The 25,350-nt window shown below is 59.0% G+C and overlaps 1 protein-coding gene across 1 annotated transcript in view; it reads right to left on the bottom strand.

The window, feature by feature from the left end:
* Positions 1-585: 585 nt before the first annotated feature.
* WDR1 (WD repeat domain 1) overlaps positions 586-25,350 on the bottom strand; it is a 39,645-nt gene continuing 14,880 nt past the window's right edge. The window contains exons 4-15 of the mRNA XM_060012809.1: positions 24,616-24,763; positions 23,232-23,412; positions 15,972-16,049; positions 15,539-15,619; positions 14,973-15,206; positions 11,731-11,818; positions 10,051-10,207; positions 9,230-9,317; positions 6,121-6,231; positions 4,800-4,973; positions 3,190-3,334; positions 586-1,495 (exon numbers count right to left, since the gene is read on the bottom strand). Of these exons, the coding sequence (XP_059868792.1) occupies positions 1,389-1,495; positions 3,190-3,334; positions 4,800-4,973; positions 6,121-6,231; positions 9,230-9,317; positions 10,051-10,207; positions 11,731-11,818; positions 14,973-15,206; positions 15,539-15,619; positions 15,972-16,049; positions 23,232-23,412; positions 24,616-24,763 (1,592 nt within the window). The 3' untranslated portion in view covers positions 586-1,388. The remainder of the gene's footprint in view (positions 1,496-3,189; positions 3,335-4,799; positions 4,974-6,120; positions 6,232-9,229; positions 9,318-10,050; positions 10,208-11,730; positions 11,819-14,972; positions 15,207-15,538; positions 15,620-15,971; positions 16,050-23,231; positions 23,413-24,615; positions 24,764-25,350) is intronic.

Raw genomic sequence — 25,350 nt, 5'->3', positions numbered from 1 at the left:
CATGGCATGTGGGATCTTCCCGGACTGGGGCATGAACCCGTTTTCCCTGCATCGGCAGGCGGACTCTCAACCACTGCGCCACCAGGGAAGCCCAGTCTTACCATTATTAATTTGAATGCTTGGGAATTTAGTTTTTTTCAACATCGGAATGCATACTATTCCTTATTTTCGAAGGCAGTACCAGAAAAGTCCCTAACTGCCACAGGACTTGAGAATCAGGCAGGATGGATCAATCTCACCTGGTCCAGTGCTTTCAGTTCACAAATCTAGGCGCAGAGAAGTGTGATGGCCCAGGTCACACAGTGATTGGGGAGTCAGGATGGGAGGGGATCCCTAGGTCCCATGCCTTCCCGAACCATCCCCTGAGGCTGCAGGCTGGTGAGATACCCAAGCCATGGGGTTCCAAGCAGCTTCCCAGTCCCCCGCCCCCACGTGTCCCTGTCACACAAAGTCAGCGACCCACAATGAAGAGAAAAGGTATTTAATTATTTCTCCATCTAAACTCTTAAAGCGCTCGAAGTGTTTTCACAAGTGCCAGCATTTTACCAGTGATTCCGACATTCGCAAAGAAACTCCAAATCACCGTGCTTTATACTTATTTTAATTTCTGCACTGGAAAAGAAAAGGAAGGTGTAAATGAGGACAGGTTAGTTTACAGTGACTCCATCTTTGCCTTTAAATTAATCTTTGCTCTTGGGAACAGAGGGGGATAGAAAGACAGGAAAACATCAAAGCACGAGAGTGAACCGGTGACCAGGATGCCTCCCCGTCTTGCTAACTAGGGATCTAAAAGTCTAGAGGCAGCGCCGTAAACACTGAGAGACATCAGTTAAGATACATTAAAAAAAAAAAAATCCCCACGATTCCATTCTCAAAATCAAGCACAGAAACTGACAGTGAAACACGGGTTCCATTTGCGCCCATTGGCCCTGAACGAGCACCACTTGCTCTACAGCATCCGCCCTGCCAGCCAGGAAGGACCCGCAGGTGGGGAGTGGGAGGGGATGCAACCCCCCCCCCCTCCCCGAGCCACAGGCGAGTCTGTGTGCTTTGGAGGCTCTGCCTCTGGAATGTTCTGCGTGGGCAGGCGGTGGGTTTGAGTCACGCGCCACACGTGGTTGAAGTGCTCACTTTATTTTCCATGTGCAAACTGTCACCGTCTAAAGCTTTCAGAAGGACTTGTACAGACAGCATCACCCTGCGAGCGGGTCAGGCGGGCAGGCGGGGAGGAGGCAGGGTCCTCCCAGGGGGCGGGGCCGAGGGCGGGCACGAGGTGAGGCCCCTCCCCCAGGGGCAGGGTGGGGGCGGGGCAAGGGCGGGACACAGAAGTGACTGTGGAGCTGCGTTCAACCCAAGTCCCTGATTCCGTTGGTCCCGAGGAGGGCTCCTCAGTAGGCGATTGTCCACTCTTTGACAGAGGCGTCGTGGGAGGTCGTGACCAGCGTGTGCTCGTCCAGCCAGGCCAGGCTGCTCACGTGGTGGAGCCGGTGCGCATCTGGGGAGAAAGAACATGCGTTCTGAGCCAAACCCAGGAGCTCTGCTCCCACAGGTACCTCAGACCAGAAGATGGGAAACCCGGGCCGAGATCACCCACAGGGCCACCGAGAAACCCAGCAGGATCCTGGTCAACCAGACCCCTTTCCTCTTCTCAGTGGGGAGCGTCTGGGTAATGGGAGGGGAAGCAGGTGTTCTCAGCCCCCCACCACTGACACTCCCTGACCAGCAGCGATCCTGGCTGCAGCTCCCAGCGCCAGCACAGTCCTGACAACCACAAACGCCCCTTGGAGGCGAAACTGCCCCTCCCCACAGGGGGTGAACAAGTCTTTCTATGCATAAAGCAACAATGTACAGACAATACACAAACAGTGCACAGTATATCTGTGGTGTTAAAATGGGGAGATGAGGAATAAAACGTTGAGAAACACAAGGCTGGGGTACCTGTGCACACAACAGCCCGACCTCAGGCCAATGCACGTCCAGTGACCTGTGACCCCACGGCCCAGACAAGGACCGGACTTTCCACCCTCTACCCTGCGAGCTCTTGCTGCCTCTTGAACTTGCTCGAGTCTGAGTCTTACTACAAAACTGCTGCTTTCTGTGGAGACCAGGATGGCCCATCTGAGTCTGCTCTGTCCCCTCCTACATCCTGGACCAACCACCTTCCCACCCACTGGGGTCAGCTTGCTGGTCCCCTCCCTCCCCCTTCTGGGCATGGTAAAAAGCTCTGTGGGGTTGAAACAGAAAAATTTTTGAATAGGAAAGGATCCCACTTACGTTCAAGACAAAAGGCTGCCTGCCAGGTAAAGAATGGATGGAAAGGGACCAGAGCCCATGTGAGATGGTGACACGGGAACAGGAGATCTGAGATCCACCCTGGATGGGTTAGGGTCCCACCAGGGCCATGAGCCAGATGTGACTACAGTGCCCCTGAAGTGAGCTACTGCCACATGTGGAAATATGTTGGGTTAAATAAAACTTACTATTAATAATTTCACCTGTTTCTGTTTTAAATGCGGCTGCTAGGAAAACGTCAAGTCCACGTGTGGTTCTTGTTATACTTCTATTGGACACTACTGTCCTAGAGTGAGAACCCAGTTATGAGTTTATACTGAAGGGGGGTGGGGTGGGTGGGAGAAAGCAGGTATTACAGTCCGAATGTTTGTGTCCCCCCGGAATTCCTAAATTAGAAATCTAATGTCCAAGGTGATGGTGTAGGAGGTGGGGCCTTTGGGAGGAGCCTACCTAGGTCACAAGTGGGATGAGCGCTCTTATACAAGAGGCCCCTTCCACCACGTGAGGACACTTGACGAGAAGTCTGTGACCTGGAAGAGGACCCTTTCCCGGCCAAGCTGACACCCAATCCTTGACTTCAGCCTCCGCAACCGTGAGCAGTAGACTTCTGTGCTTTAGGGGCTGCCTAGTCTGGGGTATTTTGTGACAGAGGCCCGAACAGACTAAGACAAAGGAGATGCCAGGAAAACCCTTTTACTCAGTGTGTGTCCCAGAAACCGAGACCACCTGCTTTCACGCTGGGCACACAGGCGTCCTCTGCCCAGACCAGCAGAGCTGATGTTTGCTGGAGCGCCAGGCTTCCGTGAGGCCACCTCCCTGAAGCACAGAAGAGACCCTCGAGCCCTGGGGACACCTCTCCGGAGCTGCCTGGGGAGCCGAGGAGGGCGCGTGAATCACCTTGGATCTTGACCCTGGTCTCGGGGTCACTCAGGGTCCACACGTACACCATCATGTCCATGCCGCCCGAGGCGAAGTGCTCGTTGTCTGGAGACCAGGCCAGGCAGACGATCTTCGCGTGGTGTCCATAGAAAACGTTGTTCTCCTGGGTGCAGATTAAAAACAGGTAGCGGGTCAGGGTTCAGGCCAGAGTGAGTGGGCAGCACGTCACCTAACCTTCACGAGGGCCAGTGCTCATGAAACGCTTTCTCTGTGCCTGGCTTCTGAAACTCTCACCAACTCACTGACTCCTTGTAACAACCCCAGGGTGCCCACTGCTTGAAGGCACAGAAAGGGGCAGCCCAAGATCAAACAGTAGCCACCGTGCCCCCCAGGACCCGGGACTCCAGGGCTGCCCTTATAGCATCTATCACATGGGCCAGATGTGCCCATTCGCCTGCACAGAGCTCTCAGCCTAGGGAGGGGGCAAATGAAATTGCTTAAAGTGTGATAAACGCAGAATCTGATAAATGTGATACTGAGGTGGAAGGAACCTCCTGGGACATGACGTGTTCTTTATGTTAATGGAGGTGTGGGCGTAGTGCAGGTGCAGGCATATGCACAGCGCTGGTGTATACTTATGTTCCCACTCATCCTTCATTATATGTAAATTTTACAGCCAAAGATAAAACTACTAAACTCTAGTTAATAATATGTAGGCTGATATATTATACAGATGCCTGTAATTTACTTTAAATGCACTAAAATATTAGATTACTAGATGGATAACATGACATAGTAAAATGGTAATGGTAGAATCTAGGTGGTAAATTCTTTTGACTCCGCTGTAGATTTCAAAACTGTCCTAAGTGTTGGAGGTTGGGGGGAGGGGGCTAGGCTGACTCCACGGGAAGGACTGGAGGACGCTCCATCTGCCCCACGCCCTGTGGTCCAGTCACACCCAGCGGGTGACCGAATCCCTCCAGAGTGCAGTCTTGTTTGTGAAATGCGACTAACACTGCCCAGCAGGGTTGGCTGGTGACACATGGGCACTCTCACACCTCACACGACAGTGTCCTTGGCTGTCCTGCTCAGAGCGGGATGAGCTTCCAGGGCCTTGGCAACCGGGTCCTCTCTCTCACCCATACACCGCTAGGGAACCCACCCGCCCCTGAGTGCAAGGCCACATCCGGACGACCAGCGCTCACACTTTATAGGACTTGAAGCAGCAGTGAGATTCAAGGGAAAAAAAAAAAAAATCTAGCCTAAGCCTTTTGACAGAAGAGAAAAATAAGGCTCCAGAAGTCACTGAACCAGGCCGCCAGGTGAGCCAACCAGCCCGATTCCACAGCAGCCTTGCTGCCGCCCAAGTGAGCAAACCAGCCCGATTCCACAGCAGCCTTGCTGCTGCCCAGGCCCCTAACCTTTTGACAGCTGTTCTGTCCCGGGCCCACAAACTGCTGGACTGCAGGGTAAGTCTCCTTTTCCCACGTCATTCACGCTCTAGGAGCAACGAAGCTGCGTGTCCTGGGCACCCGCCCGGTCGGTGATGACAGGGGAGAGATGCCAGGGCCCCCTCCAGCCGTCTGCACTGCCCAGTGTGGAGACAGGGAGGGGGCCTGCCCACTCACCGAGTAGCCGTCAGCAGTGCTGAAGACCGTGACAACTTTGTTGGCGTCGCACACGGCGAGGAAGGCGCCGTCATGGGAATACGCCAGGTCCGTCACAGGGCCCTTGGCCTCCAGGAGCTTGCCCTCCTCCTTCAGCGTGCTGCCCAGGATGGAGTATAAGCGGACGTTCCCATCCTGTGGGAGGACAGAGGGGCAGTGAGTCACTCCTGACACGTGAGTGCGTGCGCACACGCACGCATGCGCGCACACACACACACACACAAACACACGCTCCCCTGACGTCCTTCTTTTTGGAGGGAGGCACCAGGGTATCAATAAGCAGCAGCGCCTTTCTTCCTAACCACTGCCCTGGCTCGGCCACCTGCCCACGTGCTGGCTCCTGTGCCAGGAGAGCTGCTCCTTTGTCCCCCTGGCACCAGAGGGCAACTCCTACAGCCCTGCGGCAGCTCTCGTGGTTGCACAGGCACAGTGGGCAGAGTTACATTAAGATAAGTTTAATTATTACATTAAAATTACATTAAAACGCAGAACCCCCCAATTGTGATTCTGCGTGTTTGGGGGCTCACGAGTCTGCTCTTCCCACAAAAACTCCAGTAAGTTCCAGCGCAGGCGTCCACAGGCCAAGCTCTGAGAAGCACCTGTACACGAGTTACCTCTCCAACAAGGGCCCCTCATCTGCCCTGACTGTCCTCGCCAGGAGCCATCTGCCGGTGCCCTGTACCCCACACCCGGCAGGTGCTCTTAGGCACCAGGCTCCTCTCCCTGCTCTGTCGAGCCCGGCTCCTAGCAAATGCCCCACCCTCGTAGGGTCCAGGCATCTCTCCTCGGGGGCCAGGAAATGAGGGGAAAGAGCAGGGGACAGAGGAGCAGCCAGGATGCGGGCAACAGGAAGTCAGACTCAAGGGGAACTGAAACCCTCAGGCTGGCACTCCACTTCACGGGTGTGAAGAATCTCCTGTCGCCTCCCTGAGCCCAGCGAGTCCGGGTTGGGACGCAACTCCTTTTACACGTGCTCCATCCACGAGCTCCCCAGGCCAAGGCATCCCTGCCCTGTACCCGCACCCCAGCAGAGCCCGCCTCACTGCCCGGGACCCTTGGTCTCCCGGGAGGCTGCCGTGTCACCTGGGGCTGGCAGCCTGGGTCCGGGAGGGTGGCCTCGCAGGGCAGCCCAGGGAGGCTCTCACCTGGGCGGCAGGAGGCACCCCAGCTGGTTCCCGCCGCCATCCCTCCTGCCCTGAGGCAGCCCGGCACTCACACAGCTCACAGCGCCCCCAGCCCGGCCACATACCCCAGGGCGGAGGGTGTGGGGACAGGGCCTTACCGCACCCCCGATGGCCACCGTCTCGCCACCCGGGTGCACAGCCACCACCTCGGGCTCATAGCCGGGGCTGTCGATGCTGAAGCACTTCCTCTGATCCTTCAGCAGGACGATCTGGGAAACACACAGGCAGCCGTTAGAGAGAGGCCCCAGGACCGACGGCCCAGGCCCGGGCTGGGCTCCATCTTCAACCTTTCGGGGGCCAGGCTGGGGCTCCAGCCACACTAAGTGGGACTGGCCCCGGCCCTGTGGTGTTTCTCCCTCATCTGTCAATATGAATGGTGCTGTTATCGCCACCCGCACGGGCTTCGTCAAAAGCCATCTGACGCCTGAACTTTGGTTCCTCCAACTCTACGTCGAATGTGATAAATGATCTTTGCAGAGCCGAGTTCTCACGGGTTCAAGAGGACGCAGCCCTCGGAAGTGGTGAAGCTATAAGCTGACACGGGAAATGAACAGGACAGGCTAGACTTCCAAGTTCTGGCTTCTCGGGTCCAAAAAACACCCTTTGCGACCTTGACCCGTGGTGTGTGAAAAAACTGATGATGTCCGTGCGTGAGTCCCCGCAGCCCAGGGACACAGGGCTGGCACCCCACCTGCTGGGAGGGAACCCAGGTGCTGACTACAGCAGGTAGGCAACAGCGCCGCGAGGCTCTCTGCTAGCCCTCAGCCCCGGAAGGGAAGGGAGGACAGGACAGACGGCTCACGGTGAAGTGGCCCGAGGCACCCAGTGCACCACCCCCTTGCGCCGTCCCAGGCAGCACCTGCCTTGGCTCCCTCCTACTTGACAGGGCAGCACACGGTCCATGGACGGGGCTGAGCGCCCGGGTGTGCAGGCCCCACTGAGGCGCCCTGATGGCCCGGCTCAGCCCCCTGCTGCTGGGGTTGGCGGGGTGGAGGGGATGGGATGGGTCACACACACCGGTTCATGAACTGAACTGAGCCTTGGCCTCCTAGGGGTAAGAACCCAGCAGTGCCTAGATGTCATGGAGACGGAATGCAGGGCTCACAATAAACACCGGGCCTAGCAAAGGCAAACAAAAACAGCAGCTACAGCCCACCGTGTGGGAGCCACGCGCCTAACTAAGCGCGGTGTGTCTGTCCCTGGCATGGCAGGGTCACCTCCCGGTGAATAGGAGCAAATGAGATGCAAGCCCCGCAGCTCTCAGGGCCATGGGGTCCCAAAGCCCCGCCCTGGCAGCCACAGTGTGCCTTTGCCCTCTGGCGCACAGCCCAAGGCCGCCTGGCACGGTGACCTTCCACGTCCTCACCCCCTCTCGCCCCTCGCTACACCCTCCTGGTTCTAATTCACTGGACCGTCCCCAACAGGGTAGCCTCTGTGACAGCTCTGGCTTCACCCCATCACATCCCTGCTCAAACCACCAGCTGTCCCAAGGGCAAGCAGGCCCCTCCCCGCCCTTGGGGTGCGTTGCGGCCTGTGCTGTCGGGTAGGGGAGGCAAAGAAGCACCAGGCGGATGGGCGGCAGCAGCCTCCCTAAAATCTGCTACAGAAAACGCACCTTGAGAAACATTCACCTGCATCACCTGCCCGACTCCGGAAGCGCACTTACCCACCTACACCTGACAGGGGAAGCCTGAGGGCACTGGCCCAAATCTGCCTCAGAGGCAACACTTGAACGTGGCTGTCCCCTGACCTAAAATCGCGGGCCCCTCCAGGACACTGTGCGGACCCTGTGACCAGCCATGGGGAGTTCGGGTCAGGACGCCCTAGGGAACCAGGGCAGAGACAGTGCATCACAGGACAATGGTCACACCTGACCCCGTGGGCCCTGGACTCCTTGGAACCTGGGGGTTGGACCCTGCACTCGCCAGCCCCTCCCGAGCAGAGCCCCAGGCGGCTCTTCCCTGAATTTCCCCACGTGAGCCCAGCGTGAGCCTCAGAGGCCACAGCCTGTCCCGACCGCAGCTCCAGACAGGAATCTGAGGCCAGTGTGGGAGGCCGAGCAAGGCCGCAGAGCCCAAGGTCTCACCTCTCACCTACAGGCCAGGTGCTCAGACACGAGGCTGGGGGAGCCCCCTCCATGGAGCGGCAGCCTTCCCGCCCGTCCTTCTAGAAGGTCCTCGTCCAGTCTTTCCCCCACTTGCTAAGGCGCTCACGGCCCTTGATTCCTCTTGCGCCCCTGCTGACTGCCCAGGCTGTCTGCAATAACTGCTTGACAGGAGGTTCGTGTTATCTAGGACACACAGGAATCCACTCTCCCCAAAGCACTGAAGCTCCCAGAATGGAGGAGGGGTGGCGGATCTGAATGACAGCTTTCGGCGGTGGGTCTGCCACTTGTGCCAGTGGGCGGGGGCTCCGTCACACCTGCCTTCTCTGATCTGCACACTGGGATGCCCAGCCCGCTGACAGATGGCGTCTGCTGCAGAGCAGGATCGTGGATAAAGTGGGTCAGGCTTGGGTCTCAGTCAAGGGTGCTTCGCTCCAGAAATTCCAGGAGATGGCGTGTAGAGACCTTACCGCCTTGAATAGAACCCAGGCTGCGGGGCTGAACGCCAGACCCCCCTGTGCTGAGGGGCGGCCCTCTACGCCACCCGCCCATCACGTGGCCTCAGGGAGTCACGGTCACTATCAGCCTCCTCACTCATGGAGATGGCACAAGGAGCCCGACACACACTTCCTCATAATCCTCCCCGTGAGCTGCGAGGGATGAGAAAACTAAAGCTCAGAGAGGGTGAGGAAAATGCCCGAAGCCACACCACCCCAATGCTACAGGGCTGGGATTCGAATGTGAACGGACACAGCTGCCTGGGCCGTGCCTCTCGTGGGCCTCATGGGCGAGGGATGTGCAGGGTGCGTGACCCTTGAGCGCAGGCTCTCACCAGGCTACCCGGGTTCAAATCCCAGCTCGGCCCTTTGCTAGACGCAGACTTTGGGCAACTTACTCTCTGTGCCTTGGTTTCCTCACCTGTAAGGTGGGGATGACGCCATGCCTGACTGATAGGACTCCAGAGGATTCAGTGAACACGTGGGAAGCCCTCAGCACACGCAAACGGGGCTCAGTAGAAACGGGGTTGAATGCGCCTGAGAGGGGACGTGGGGACCAGACACTGCGCAGCGTCAGCCTGAACTGAACCCGGGTGGGAGCCATACCTGACCGATGCACACGACCACAGTGTAGCCCCCGGGGCCGACAGCCACGCACTTCGGCTGGATGTCCAGTTTCACGACTCCCTGTCCGCTGTGGAGAGGAGGAAGTCGTTATTTCAGTCTCCAGGGGCACAGGGTGGGTGTAAATACACACTCACTGCAGGACCACAGCACTCGGGTGACTCAAGGAAATTCCACCTTGATCTCTACTGCATGAGCCTTTGCTAAAACACAGGAGCGGGTAAGGGAAGACTCAGCCTCTGGGAGAGAGATGCGGAGTCATGATGGGGGCTGGGACGAGGGGAAGGGGGTGGCGAGAGGAAGTGAAGGGATCACTCCCTGTTCCTACGCATCTGTGCCAAGTGCCGCCCCCACAGCTGCCCTGTCCTGGCTTCTGCCCACGTCCACCAGTTAGAGACCCCGGAACTCCTCGGGTACAGACAAAACTGAGCTCTGACCCCACCCGCCCGCAGTCATAACCAGTTTCCTCTTCAGGGCAATTAAAATTTAAAAAACCTGGTACTTCTAATTGGTGAAAATTGTGTTACCTTTACTTTTGGTTAAAACTATGAAAACACAAACTAAAAAAGTTGCACATGCAAAGAACTTCTTGAAAATGGTAAATGGAGAAAAATTCCACGTAACTGGCAAGTGTGGCATCCCCAAGGCTCAGTGAATGGGCCCCTGCGACCGGGTGACCAGGCCGTGGCTCTGCCCCGGGTCCTCTCATGAGCCGAGGCTCAGGGCAGCGGCCCGGCCCCTCAGAGGGCTTCACCAGGGACGTGCTCAGGGAGGGGCACGGACTGGCCCCAGGCAGCTCTCACCTGTAGTCCCGCAGCGTGAGGTTGGTGTACCGCACCGTATCGTCCATGCTGCAGCTCACCAGCTGCCCGCACTCATCCACGGTCATCCTGGACACCTGGTTCGTGTGGCCCTTCCCGGCGAAGGAGTCGTTCTCCCCCGTCTCTGAATCCCAGTAATGTGGAGCAGCGGTTAAGGAAGAGGCTGACGTCCAGGGCGTGGCACGAGCCCTCCAGGGAGGCTGCAGCCAGGCCCTTGTCCCGGGCCTGGGGGACTCCTTGTGCATGTCCAACTCCGAATTTCAGGCAGCAGACGTTCTGGGGAGAGGGCCAGTAGGCCATTTACAACCCCACACACCCAGTTAGACACAGTCCGCCCGTCTTCAGAACAGGAACCGGGCAGTTCACGGGACTGCGCTGCCCTGTAACAATGCAACAGCACAGCGCCTCCCTCTGAGAGCGGGCTCAGAAGGAAGATACCTTTCCCTGGGACCCTGCGTAACTGGGCCAAAACACAGCCCCCCTCCCCCGGCTCTTTCTAGCCTGCTGTCCAGCCCACGGTCCTCAGCAGGAGGCTGGCTGTGCCCCGTGGCTCAGCCGATGGCCACCTAGGTGCCACCGGGTAAATGGGCCTGGGGCTGACCCACCTGGGCAGGGCCAGCGTGTGGACGCTCAGCTCGAGGGGCTCAGGTGTGAGGTGTTTTAAGTTACAAGGTTCTCTTTTTACATCAACAAATGAGTGTCATTTGCACCGAAGACTGTTCCCTTAGGAAGCTGCACGTATATTCCACTCCTGACATGGTCTTGTGAAGGGGCCGCCAGCCATCGATACCGTAGGAGGTTAACGTATGAGTGGGGAGGAAGGAGCGGCTCCAGGAGGGAGAACGCTGGGCAAGACCCTCCGCTGTACCATCTCCTTACGTATGATGGGGTGGAGGGTGACTTCTCTGCCCTCCTCCCTCGGGGCTGAGGGAGACCTTCCCAGGGAGGAAACCCTACAGACCAGGCAGGTCTGCGGAGGTGGGAGAAGCAGGGGGTCTGGAACAGCCCCTCCAGGAGGCAGGGCAGCCACGGACCAGGAGCCAGGCTGCACGAGGGCAGGCCTCTCTCGCAGCCATGACACACGCACTGAGGCGGGCCCCTCACACGACCCCTCCCACGCTCGCCATCCTGGGAGGAGGAGGTTGGAAGGGCTGCCGGGAACATCTCAGAGGGACTGCAAAGCCCCTCAGCGGGGAGCGGGGGTTCGGTTCCCGCCCAGCTCAGCCGTCGCCAAGCGGTGCAACGTTGGGGAAGGCACTTGAGGCATCTGAGCTACACTTTCCCCATTTTTAAAATAAAGGGACTCTCCCAAAAGGCTCTAAGTCCTTTGGGATTCTAACACACGTCGACTCTGCTGCTGCTCGTGAGAGGGAAGAGGCCGACACCAGGTCACAGACGGGGAGAAGCAGCTCAAGTTCAGGGAGGTCCAGAAACCATTCAAGGCCGCACTACGTGACCCACCAGGTCAAGGCCGTGGCCTGGAGCTGGAGGCCCCGAGCTGGAGGCCCCGAGTACGGACACGGTACCTCCCGGCAGCCAAGACCGGTCAGAGGAGCGCTGTGGCTGCCAGCCGGCTGGCCTCGCCTCCGGCACCGTGGGAACAGGAAACTCCCGACTCTCCTGCCAGGGGCCCCAGAGCCAGCGCTGTGAGTCAAAGGATATTAATGTGTCCGTCGTGGCTCCCAGAGTAGATGTAAGACTTGCCGCCGTTTTTATGCACCGTCAGGCACTGGATGGATTTGCTGTGGCCCTGCGGAGGAGACAGGCGGGGGGGTGACTCAGGACATGCCATCCTGCCTGTGCTTGTCAAATGCTCTCCACCGGCTAAGCCCCTGGGAGAGGAGGCAGAGCCCTCAATGCCACAGCCCCGGTGGGCCCGAAACAGCCCCAAGCTGAGCGACCACCTGACAAACCCTTCAAACCCTCGACATTCGGGCCTCCCCACCGAGGCACTCAACCCGACCTGGGTGGAGGATGGGGGTCTAGTGGAAGCCCCAACAGCGCGCCCGGTCTGTGCAGACGGACCCAGCTACCCTCCCTCCCCACACAAGGAGGAAACGGCCACAGAGGGTGAGCCCCTACCGGAGGGGAAGCAGCAGTAGTGGGGAGTAGTCTTGGGAGGGACCAACCCTTGCAGAAGCAGGCAGGGGGACCCCCAGGCCACTCGGAGGCCCAGGAGGTCCCAGGTGCTGCTAACGGTTCGTCCTCTACCCAGGAGCACAGCTCGCGGCTCCGGCTCCAGCCCCTGGCTCGTGAGTTTTCTTCTTTCCCAGCTCTCCCCCTCCCCCGGAGGCTGTCCCAGGGCTGGGGCCCCACAATTTCCCCGACCGGCAACATGGTGGGCCCAGATCACTCATTTAGAACCAGTTGTCTGCTTCAAGAAAGGCACTTAACCTCCCCCGTAACTGCTCCTCGGATGGAAACAACCCGGAGGTTTGGTCTAATCATAGTTCTTTCCCCTCACCAGAGGCAGGCGGGTCCCTCTGAGCTTTGCTGACTGTTGCCACAGTGTGGTGTGTATCTTCAGAGAAAGGTACACACCGTTCTCAGAGACGGGAGAACCAGTGAACAGACCCCGAGTCCTTTCCACAGGGCAGCAACCCACTGGCCCTGCTACGTAAAAGCGTGGTCCTCAGACCAGTGCTGGCCTCACCGGGAGTGTCGCCCCATGCAGCCTGGAGACTGAGAACCTGCGCTCAACAAGATGCCTGGCGACTTGTGCACGCCCCCCGCCAAGGGCAGCAGCCTCGCCGGGAACTTGTGAGGAATGGAGCTCTCCCGTGTCCCACAGATGAACCCTCTGAGCGCCAGGGTGTCGCCCACCTACCGTGTTCTAACAAGCAGCCTGGCTCAGGTGATTGATGCCCCTTCAAGCTTGAGCCGCAGGGTCACCTGGGTGCATCTTAAAAGTACCGGCACCTAAGAGCCATCCCTACGGTCTTGGCCTCTGACCGCATCCCACTGGGCCCGTACAGAGGCATCAAGCCCTTTGCGGAAGCTCCCAGGTGATCTCAACGTGCGCCAGGGCTGAGAACCGCTATTCTAACTATGTTCTTCTAACTCCAGCTTGTTCCTGGGCTCACTCACAGCCCGACATTAGCACCAAACACTGCTCGGGACTCACACATGTGCGGCAGGAGGGCTGGGATGTTTTCTCTGACAACTGTAAACGCCCATGAGGTTCCTGAGCTGACCTGCGGGTGGGGGACAGGAGCCTGGCTAGTAGCACCTATGCTGTCGGCGACAGTGACATCAGCGAGAGCAGTCAGGCCCAGGCCTCCATCACTCCCAGGGCGCCAGCAGACATGGGGCGATGCCTGGGACAGCCACCCGAGCCCAGCATCAGGGCGGCTCACGGGGAGCTGCTCTTCTGGGCAGAGGAAGCAGGTGGACAGTAACGCCTGACTCTCTCCAGCAATTTCTCCCCATCGCATGGAGGCCCAGAGAAGTGACTGCGCCGGGGACCCCTCCCAGCTCCCCTGGGCTCTGTGCCAGGATGTATACACCTTCACTTTACACTCATCACACTGGGCTGGAAGCCTGTGGAGCAAGTGGCCCCAATGGCCCCATCCTCAGGGCCAAGTCAGATAAACCTTTGTGGAAGCAGAGGGTGCAGGGCCAGCACTGAGGGCTGAAGCAGCTGTCGCTCTGGATCAGCCCTTCCCGTCAGCAACGCCCCACCTGAATGGGATGCAGCAGGCACCGAGCCCACCTGGGCCTCACGAGCTAGTCACACAGGGTTAAGGGGGCAGACAGCCAGGCTCGGCCCCTTCCTCTGGGCAAGGTCATCTGCACACCGAGTGCACAAGGGCCGCGACCTCAGAGACTGTGGGATGGGATGTACAAAGCAGTGCAGGGCCGGGCAGCTGGCCCTCACTGGGCCTGAGGGGAACAGTCCCAGGCTGGCCAACCCCAAGCCTGCAGGGCCCAGCCGTCTCCCAGAGCCTGTCTGCAGAGCCCTGAGGCAGCTGAGCGAGCAGGCTGTGAGGAAGCACTGGGGCTTGGCCCCAGGAGCTTCAGCTGCCAGGACGGGGTGCAGCGTGGAGCTGGGCTATGGAAACCCCTCCCTTGAGGGCACAGCTCGTCCAGGGTGACAGAGCAGGCGAGGCCGACCCCGAGTTCCCACCGCAGCCCACCCTCCAGCAGAAGCAGGCCTGCAAAGGGCAGTGCCCAAGCAGGGCCCCAGGACACAGGAGCTTCTAGTCTGGCTGCGATTTCCCGAGAGGCCAAAAATTCCAGGGCTGACGGAGCGGCAAGGAACAGTCCCCACTGGAGGGGACACTCAGGGCAGACCCTGGTGATCAGCCAACCTTGAGTGAGCCGTTCTGGGAGACGAGGACGGGAGGCAGGCCCTCCAATCACTCCCTGCTGCCCAAACCTCACGCCTCGGCACCTTGGGCTCCGACTTGTCCATTTCCTCCCACTCCCCAACACCCCCTCATGCCTGCCCTGCTCTAACCACAGAGGACAAGTGCCTGCCCACACCCGTTCCCACGTTCAAACCCCGCACACTGTCAAGGCCCAGCTCCAAGGCCTGCTGGCCACCCACATCTGCAGTGATGCCCCATGACGTGCCCTGTCTTGGGCTTCAGCATCTTCCTGGTCCTGCCTCACGAGCGGACACAGCCAGTGGCCTCCTAACTGGGGGAGGCTGATCCCCCCTGACAGCAGGGGCACGCGCTGCTGCCCTGAACCCCAGGCCCCGAGCATCCAGCTTCACGGTAGCTCAAAGGGGAACGTGGCATCTGGCCTCCCGCCTCTGCTAAACTCACATCCCCAAAGCAACCAGCATTCTGCCATTCCACTGGGCCTCACCTCACCTCAGTTGCCCTGCGTCTGGCCGGGCGCCCACCTCCCCTCCAGCCAGCCCCTGCACACACAGCAGCTCCAGAGCCCGGCCATACCTTGATGACCCGCAGAGGTTTGCTGGGGTTGTTTTTGTCCAGGTAATTGATGTAGCCGGACAGGGAGATGCTGAGGAGGTGGTCCTTCTGCCACAAGCAGCCCAGCTGCTGGTCCAGAACGTTGGAGCCCATGGTAAACGTGTTGACAACAGAGTTCACATTGACGTCCCAAATCTTAGACGTTTTGTCTCCGGAAGCAGAAAGCAAGTGGGTGCTATCGGGACTCCAGCTGACCTACTCAAACAAACGTGGTCATGGGTCAAGCATTGCAGAGGCGGAAGAGACTCAGACAGCAGCTTGTCCACAGCCCCCATTTCTGAGCAGGGAGGATGGCCCAGAAGGTGGTGGGACACACCAGGGCAAGGACAGGATGAGCATCCTGGCCACGGGCCTCTCCAGGCCACGCCACCGTGTCCCACGTGACCCTGAAGGTCTCTGCCACTTCCCCTACTTCTAACCCCCCATCTCAAGCTTCCAACTTTAACACGTGTGTACAGATGACAATAAACGCAGACACAGCCCGACCACGATCACAGACCACGTTGTGAACACGGACCCATACTTACAGCATAAATGCCGCCATCGTGAGCCTTGCTTCCTCCCAGGGCACACAATTTCTCCCCCGTCTTCCCATCATAGATGTAGATCTTTCAGGAAACACAAATAGATGCAGATCAGGCGTGCGTGTGTGGAGGCCCAGCATGCTGGCACGCTAAATGAGCTCCTCATTCCTGCTCCACCATCAAGAGGGAGGCATCAAGACTGTGGCTCTTACAACAAAGAATCTAGAGACAGATGAGTTTCGAGCTCCTTTAAAAGGAGAGAGATGGAGAGACGGGTCTACCATGCTTTGAGGACAGAGCCCCTTAACTGAGCTGCATCCCAGGAGGGGGAAGGAGGGAACTGTACATCGACACCAGCTTTACTAAGTCTGCCTGTTCTGAACCATCGCAGAGGACCAAGAGACGAACCCCTCCCTCCAGGACCCGCAGCCCTTACCTGACCGTCGGCCCCGGCTGTGGCAAATCTGTTCCCATCAGGAGAGAACCGCACACAGTTGACGAAGCGGCTGTGGTCCTGCAGGAAGTGGGACAGTTATCCGGTGACAGGCAGTTCAGGAAAGCTCTCTATGCACCACGCGGTCCACAACCACCACGCGTGTGGATGCCAGTCCATGGAAGATTTTAGAGCTCAGCGTGAGTCCCAGCCCGCCCGCCGTGGCCGGGTGCATCTCTGCCTGGAAGGCCTCCCTCCGCTGTGACGTGCTCCCTGAGCTCCGTAGACAGTAACGCCCCCACCCGCCCTCCAGCCCCGGAAGGGGGCTCAAGGCCGGAACCCTTAGGCTTATGAGGCCGGGACCGTGAGGCCTCATCCCCGAGTCCCCAGGGCCTGGCCCAGGCCCGGCACACGGCAGGTGCTCAGCGGGCATTTGCTGAACAAACTGAGGTTTTCAAGAAATTAAACAGTGGTGATGACCTTTGTGGGAACAAGAGTCTGAGTGACTGAGGAGATGTGATCTCCAGGGGCGATTCTGTTACCTGAATAAGTAAATGAACTCATTCTTTCCTCAGTCAAGAAGGGTCTGCATCAGAGAATGATCCTCTGAAAACCCCACCAGCCACCCATGCAGAGCCTGGCTGCTCTCCCACCCCACCTGCAAGCACGCAGGAAGCGTTAGCCATCAACTCTCCTGAAGGTGCGTGGGGTGAACTGCCCCTGCAGCCATGGACGCCCAACCTGCAGGAAAAGCAATTCAACTCAAAGTGCATCACCTGCACCCATCAAGGTAAACCACCAACAATTTTAAAACAGGAGCTGCTGGGGTGGTAGGAACCGCATGTGTTTGACTGTGTAACGTTATGGGTTGACTTGTGTCCTGAAAAGGTAGGTTGACATCCCAGTACCCGTCAATGTAACCTTACTGGAAACAGGGTCTTCATAGGTGTACTCAAGGTGAGATGAGGGCCTTAGCGTGAGCCCTGATCCAACACCACTGGTGTCCCTATGGGAAGAGGGAGATTCGGACTCGGTGCAGGCACAGGGAGACCACGTGAAGATGGAGGCAGAGCCTGGGTTATCCCCCCACAGCCAAGGCCTGTTTCGCCTTCTTGGTTTCTCGGGTACATCTATCCTGCTTCCACGGCCGAGCTTTCCTGCTCTAGGGTTTGTGTTCTGAGCTGGAGGACGGCCATTTCCCAGGAGGCGCACAACGCAACAAAAGCAATGATCTTTCCAAACTGGGATCTCTCAGGCCCTCTGACTGTTCTTCCCCCATGACTGTCACTCACCCATCATCCTACCACCTCGAGGAGCCCCGGGGAGCCTCGGGCGGCCCTGGGGAGCCTCGGGCACTCTTCCTTCTACAGGAGACAGGAGCCTGGAGAGGCTGGGTTCTGAGAGCCCAGTCTACGGTTTCTCGTCCAGAGCTCTCTACGCGAGCAAGCTGGCCCCGGGCCCTGGCCAGGAGGCAGGCAAGCCGGGCGGGGAGCCAGCTGCACAGCCAGGGCCCGGGGCCCTCTGTCCCTCGGGTGGTTCAGAGCCCGTGGTGGGAGGGCTGCTGAGACAAAGCCCCCAGGCCTCTCCCAATCCCCCCAGAACCACTCTGGGGGAAGGGGAGGATGGACAGGCAGACACAGCTCCTCCTGGAGGAGGTCAAAGGCAAAGCTCTTAAGTGACAAAACCTCCCACACAACTGCCCAAACGTCTGGTCCTCTTGTCCTGACATCTACTGGCTGACCCGGCCCTGCTGCTCCGGGGGAGGAGGCTGGGGCCGGCTCCCTGGGACGGACGGAGCCCCGGCCAGACCCCCCGAGGACCAGGGTGCCGAGAGCTCCCCTGGGTGGAGCAGACCACGGGGCTGAAGGGGGGCTGCGGTGGGCGGCGTGAGGAACACGCCGTGAACCAGAGGGACCCTCGGCTACACTGCAGTTCCAACTCGTCAAACTCCAGGCACAGTGGTTCCCTGAGAGAACAGGACCGGCCCCCCCACCCACCCAGCTCAGGGGTCAGGGTGCCACAGCGGGGCCAGCACAGACACCAGGCCAGAGCCACCCTGCTTACGCCACTGCCCCCGCTCCCCTGACCACCTGCCCCCCTCTGCGCCCCTGGAGCTACAGGGGACGTCACGCATGTGGACGTGTCTGTCGTCTGTCTCCCCGCCAGGGGCAGGGTGCCCTTCCCCAGGCCCAGAACAACACGGGCTCCCGGGGTTCAGACTGGACAGGGAAGACGCCCACCCTGGGGACCAGGCGCTGTGGCTTTAGAAAGTTCTCCCTGTCAGGTTTTCTTGCAACTCGAGCCAAGAGGCCAAATGAGCAGGAGACTGATGTCTGCTCCTGAAATAGCCCATTTAAAGGGAGGAACAGTGAACAGCCCATTAACCAAAAAAATGAGGGCTAAAAATAGCCCGGTCCACAGGGAGGGGAGGCCGGAGGACCAGGAAGGAACGGGCTTGGGGAAATATCATGGGGGGGCGGTTCAGACGAGTGGGCTGGGCTCCTGGCCCCCGTCCCTGCTAACCGTCCTGGAGGGGCAGCACCACTCCAGGCGGCCACCTCCGGGGGTGGGGCTGTCCCGCCCGGCCTCAGTCACAACCAAGCAGAGCTCTGGCTGGAACCTCCCCACCGTAATCACCCCCAACCCTGTTATCACCTGTCCCCTCATCATTACCTCCCTCACCCTGTCATTACCCCTCCCCCTCAGCACTGAGAAACCCGAGATGGGAGCAATTAGCAATCATTAGGTAATGCACCCAAGCCCACGTCACTGACAGGGACGCAGCACCACCGGGCGCCACGGCGTGACCAGCCCGTCAGCTCAGGTGTCCCTGGGAGCCCTCCCGGCTCCACCAGCCTCAGCTGTGCCCTGCAGCAGGACTCCTGCCCTCACGCTGAAATGCCCTGTGCCCACCTGCCACGCTCCCTCGTCACAGGCTTGTGGAGGGACAAGCAGTTCAGACGCCCGTGCCCAGCACCCCGCTGCCTTACCGAGAGCAGCATGTGCCTCCACGGTCCGCACTCCAAAAGTGGGCGTCCACCCCGACCTGGAACGCTGCCTCGCCCTCCTTCAGGCCACCGCACCCTCCTAAACCGGGCTCCCTGTTCTCTCTGCGAGGTCCTCCCTTAAAGTGCCTGGAAGGGCAGCACCGCATCCCTCGCCCTGCCTTTCCCGTCACCCAGCAGATTTGCCTGCCCAGTTACCACTTTCCCCTGGAGAAAGAGGACCTGATGAAGGCATGAAAGGCTCCTTCTAATCCTCTTTGGGCCACTGACCACCCACGGAGCTTTGCCGGGTCACTCCCTGCCATCGGCTCAGGAGTTCACCGGGAAGGAGACCGACCCTGCTGACCTCCCGGCACAACAACCACAGACGCACACACAGCTTTCTGAAAAGCTGGCACAGGGGCCGTGTGTGTGTGTGTGCGTGCGTGCGTGCGTGCGGGTGTGTTGGAGCTAGTGCAAGGCGGGCACCTGATACACACTTCAACTCAAACTTCCGTTTTCTGCCCTGTTGTAAGGACACAGGGAACAGGAAAAAAACAACCAGAAAACCTTGCATGTTAGAGCTCAAATTTTACTTGTCTAGGAAGGTGATACTTGTAATAACAGCAGAGACAGAGATTCCTAGAAGGAAGTGTAACTCCCCGTCAGGTAACGTGTGAGACACACAGGTGACAGGCTGTGCAGCCCACCCGCGCGGAGGAGGGAAGGCCAGGCGTCCCCTTCTCCGCCAGGTGCGGTTGGGTGACCTGTTCTCAGAGGCTTGGGCAGATGCGGCAGGTAGTCCAGATCACACGGTCACAGACTGACAAGCAGGCCCAGGGCAAATAAAGAGTCCTGACACTTGTTGCTCTGAGCAATCATTTCATCAGACACACGCTATCCCACGTACTGTGGACACAGCCCTCAGAGGTGCCCCCTCTAGGAGTGTCTGCGGTCACCTGGGCAGCCAACCTGCTCACCTGACAGAGGAAGACGCAGAGGCTGGAGAGGCATAGAAACTCGCCCAAGGCCACAGCGGGCCAGGTGCACAGACACACGGGTGAGCTAGAGACGCTTAGTGGGGCCTGTTACTACACATCCAGACGTGTCTATCACAGGAATGCACTCAGCAGGAAGAAGGCTCCACGGGAGAGGCAAGGTCCACCTGCCCACTTCTTTTCAGGCCACCCTTAGGGCCTCAAAGGGGAACCTAAACCCCTGCGCACAGGACACCAGAGGTGGACACCGTGCTGTCCATGGCCTCTGTCCCACAGCCGGTCCCCTGTGACCCTGGAGTCACTGCCCCAGGTGGACTGGGGCTAATTCCAGGGGAAAGCGTCTTCCACCTGGTGTTCCTACAGCCTCTCAGCCCGTTTCAGGTTCAGGTAAACAAGGACAGAGGACCAGGCGGGAACCAGGGCAGTCTGGCTAAAGTTGGGCCATGAATCAGCTTCGTCTTCACTCTCACTCTGCCACCATGAGAAGCTGGTTTAAGCTAACGAACTCATGAACAAGAAGGAAAAGCAACTGGACCCCTGCACTCAGGCCAGCAGGGAGGACGGGTGGCCTGACTTGCTCCACACGGCCGCCCCACTGCTTTCCTTCCATGCGGGGCTGAGCCTCCTTGGAGTTGTTCTGGTCTGTACTGGAATTCGGAACACCACTTGTTCCTTTTTGAGGCAGCAATTTGAACTCGACCCCTCTGTGCTCCTAACATAATCACCCCTTACCCCACGGTCCTGAACAAGGTCAAGAGGAAGGTGGCAGGAGCTGGAACGGGACGGAAGGGCAGCCCTGCATGCTACAGCTTTACTCTGCGGCCGTGAGGGCCTAGGGCAGTTACACGGAAAAGTCACAGGCTGATCTCAAGTTGTCAGCGTCTTACAAGGCTTTTCAGGTGGGTGTGGGGACCCGAGTGTCCTCCTGTCCTTCCTGCTTGAGGCCAAATGAGCCTGTTAGTCCTTTCCAGCAGAAAGAAACCCAACAATTCCTGACGGACACTGAGACGTCCACCAGCATCTCTCCTGTCGTCCCCACAGCTCTGCGGGGCCACTGGAGGAGGGTCATCTTCACCCCGTTTCCCGGGGGCCCAGAGGCACGGCCAGCTGAAGGGCCGCAGAGCCACCACCTGCAGCACTGGGCTGCCACCCCATGTCCCCCATTCTTGGTCCACAGCCCCTTCTGATCTCTCACTAGGTCCTTACGCAGGAAAACCTGGGGACAAGCTGTGTGCCCACCGTGGAGACAGGTGCCTGCCAGGGCCACAGGGTGAGGGCAGCGCTCTCAAGTTAGAAAGGAAGGGCTTCCCCGGTGGCACAGTGATTGAGAGTCCGCCTGCCGATGCAGGGGACGTGGGTTTGTGCCCCGGTCTGGGAAGATCCCACATGCCGCGGAGCGGCTGGGCCCGTGAGCCATGGCCGCTAAGCCTGTGCGTCCGGAGCCTGTGCTCCGCAATGGGAGAGGCCACAACAGTGAGAGGCCCGCGTACTGCCAAAAAAAAAAAAAAATCTATGAAAGAAAGGAAAACGGAAAGAGGAAGAACCTTTGGACAAGTCCCCAAGTGAGCACACGGGAAAGCCTGGCAGGGTGGTGAGGGGCACAGATTTGGGACAACTCTGGACTCGAATCCTGGCTCCAGTCACCCGCCACCGAACCGCTCCGTGCAGGGTTTAACCCACATCTGCAAGGAAGAAATGAATCCTTCTGGGGGGGTGGGGACAGGGAAAGGAGCCCCGCCCATCCACAGACCAGATTATGGCCACGTGAAGCTAAACAGAACACGTATGGCGGGCGTGGGGAGCAGGGCTACTTCACGGGTACGAGCTGGGATGGCCTCTCGCTGCCAAGGAAACCTCCCCTCCCTCCTCCCCTGGGCGCCGAGCAGGAAGCCCATGTACTTGACTCAGCCTGACTCACCGGTGTCCCAGGGTACTTTATCCCACTAAAAACACATCGACCTTGAACCATGGCCTCCAACATAGTACCACCACCTCCCCATGAGCAGCAGCCCCGGAGTCAGCCTCTGGGAGATGCGGGGTGTCGGGAGGGACTCCAGGCTGCCCGCCCTGCAGGGCGCAGAAGCCAGCCAGGCCCCACTCGGTGGCCCCGGGATGAATCCAACCCCATTTTACTACAAACAGGTAACCTGGAGAGCCCCTCTGCAACTGAGCCGAGACCTACCTGTGTCTGGACATGCTGCCCACCGCCCAAGTCTTGTCCCCAGGGACCACCCCTGGGGACCCACTGAGGACCATCACCGCCTTCCCGGCCACACCCTGCCTGCTCTTTGGGCTTTACTGCATTGTCATCAAAGTTAACAGGACTCCTCAGCCAGCCAGTAACATTCGAGACACGCCCCCAGACCTTGGCCAACCCCAGCCCAGCCGCCTCCAGAGGAAACAGCTGGCCGTAAAGCACCGCGCATCCTCCGCGCTGCGGCTCAGCGCGGTCACTTCCACCTCCACCTCTGGTGCTGGCTGCCTTTCAAGTGTTTTCACAAGACAAACTGGGAGGGCAGGTTCAGAACCATGGCTGCCATGACACCGGCCTGAGGGCCATCCCCTGCCAGGCGCCCTTCCTCTGTGCTCCAGCCTCAGACCCCGGGTCAGGAAACAAGCATCGTGGGCCGCTCTGGGCCTGCGGGCCCTATGCACAGATCAAATCCATGGTTAAAATGCTCTCATGTCCATGTCTCCATGCCCATCTTGCAGATGGGAATGGTGAGGCTTCGAGGGTTCAGGCACTTGCCTCAGTCAGGGAGCACGTACAGAGCTGGGACTGAGGCCCCGAGCCATTTATACCCAAAACCTGTGTCACTCCACTGGGGTGTTTAGAGCACATACCCACAGGCAAAGCACCTAACTCTGCTCACCCTGTGTCACTTTACCGGTGTGACCCTGCCCATATCATCTCTCCCGGGGAGGTAGAGGAGGGAACAAAACCAGATATCCCTGGAAGCCCACCTCCTCTGCCACTCTGGTGGCTCAGTGGATCGCAAGCTGGTGCAACTAGAGGGCAGGCTGCCGCTGGGCCTGGGCTCCCCTTTCTAACAAGGCACCTCCGGGCCAGGATGCTCGCCTGGTCTCACAGCATCAGAGTTGTGCTTACCCCCACCCAGAAATACACCCATCATCCCAGGGCGACCCCCGCCCCATCCTGGCATTAATGCTGGGCGCCCGTGACCTTCTGCCATCAGCTTCTGACAGGTCTAGACTCCACTGGCTTCACATACAAACCATAAAGTTCACCGGAAAACCACCCTCCGGAGAAGCCCACTCACGCCAATTGTGAACTTGAACTTGAATGGTGGCCCCTCAAAGAATGCAGCGCAGTTGTCATCGCTGCCGGTCACCAGGCGGTATGGCCGGCTCTGCTTGATGTCCACGCTGTTGATGACTTTGTTGTGTCCCGTGATCTCGCCCACAGAAGAGCCGCTGTCCCACAGGAAGACGGCTCCGAACCTTTACCCAGGAGGGGAGTCACAGGAGAGAAAAGTCAGTCCTGGGAAGGTCACCACGGGCAGTTGTGTCCCCAGCAGTCAGAGGGCAGTGGTGCTGGCAGGGCAGCCCTGCTCACAACTGTGCTTCATACACGCTCCCCAAAAGAGCCAACATTGACAGCACCCAGGATTTGTCTGAAGGATAGGAGAACAAGCAGAAGCAGTCCCAAGTGCCTCTGGGAAGGGACTGCACGTCTGTGTCTTATGGCCCAGACCCAAGGAGCCTCCCACATGAAGGTGCCTTAAAAGCACCTGCCAGGGAACAGCTCGAGGCTTCATCAGTTTCACAGCAGTTTTAATAAGGGTTGGGGGGCGGGGGAGTGGATGGGGGGGGTTGGGGTTGGGCTGGGGACCAGGAAACACATTGGTTACCATCCCCTGCTAGAACGGAGATGCTGCCTTGCTGTCAGCCAGCAGTCTACAGTCAACGAAAATGTATTGTTTGGGTTACCATTTGTGACCAACAGGAATGACCTGAAGAAAAGCTATGGAAGAATGAACACCTATCAGAACACACATTACGAGGAGCCTCTAGGAAAGGGAAACAAAGATATGTGTCTGACAAGTACAAGTGATTGAGGGCGGCAGAGGTGCCGGGGAGGGAACCCTGACTGCACTCGGAGTAAGACACCTGGGTTGCGGTACTGACCCTGCTGGTCACTGGCTCTGTGAGTGCAGCAGCCCCCCAGAGCCGCCCACCCAGCGTCCTGTCGCCCCCTCCTCCCTCCTCAGTAAGGTGGCCATGGGGTGTGCCCAACTAGGGAACACATCCGGCCTCACTCTCGGCAGGTGTGGTTGTGGCGTTGCTGCTGGGAGGGACCCGATAACACTCTTAGGAGCTGCATCGCTTTCACCTGCTCCCTTTCCTGCTTCCTGCTGCCTGGATTGTGGGCAGGACAGCTGGGGTTCTGGGAGGTGAAGGGCCAAGGACATCAGATCAGAGAAGGTGCCTGGGCCCGGAGACAAACCCTGGGGGTTCCCGTGGTTACGTGTGGTTTTCCCTTGTGTGTTGCCGAAGTCCACCCTGAAGGAAGCCCAGCACCCACAGGACTCAGCACACACCAGTCCAAGCTGCACCGACGTCAACGCACCCCTCCCACCGGGGGCGTGCGGGAAAGAAAGCAAAGCAAGGGACACAGGCAGGAGGGGTCGAGGCCAGACTCACTTCTCCCTTCCTTCCCCGACCACTGCGATCCTCTTACTGTCTTCCGTCCAAGCAATGTCCTTGATCTTCCCAGCGAAAGGCTGATACTCATACTTCAAGAGGTGCTCCTTCTGCGTGGTATCCCAGACCCTCAGTTTCCCAGATACATCTGCAGACACAACAGGGCGGCGAGAGCCACGTTCACCACTGTGCCGGGGCCACGTGGGCACAAGGCATGGCCACCCAGCACCACCCAGGGTTTTGGAGCTGGCCGGGCGTAGCTGGGAGAAGGCGTGTGTGTTCATCAGATAAACAACACCCAGCCACCGTCAATCAGAGCCTGCTGCCTCCATGAGGACCAACAGGGGGTCTCTGCATTTCTCCAGGCATCACAGGGATCTCAAGCCTTGCATGGGTGTCAGGAAGCCCAGGGACGCACGGTGGCAACCCCCCACTCCTCCCCGCCGCCCAGGAAGCAGCTTGGGATATGACTGTATTCCTTTCCTTGGAGGGTTCCCTAACTGGCATACGGGCCCCGGGACACTCAGGAACTAAAGATCTTCATTTGTAAAACATGACAGTACTAGTGACACTGCATCTTCCGTGCAGGGGCTGCAGTCACCAGTACAAACGAGGGCACTGCTGTGTGTGCAGCTGGGCAGCCTGGGGCATGCTGGGTCCCGCACGGGGGCCCCACCTGGGTCTGCAGGCCCCATTCCCCTCCCAGCTCCTTCCCCGCCTCGGGCAATCGGCAGC

This window comes from Delphinus delphis, chromosome 5 (genome assembly GCF_949987515.2).
Source record: "Delphinus delphis chromosome 5, mDelDel1.2, whole genome shotgun sequence".
In the NCBI taxonomy this organism is placed as follows: Eukaryota; Metazoa; Chordata; class Mammalia; order Artiodactyla; family Delphinidae; genus Delphinus; species Delphinus delphis.
This window is presented reverse-complemented; position numbering and strand designations above follow the sequence as displayed.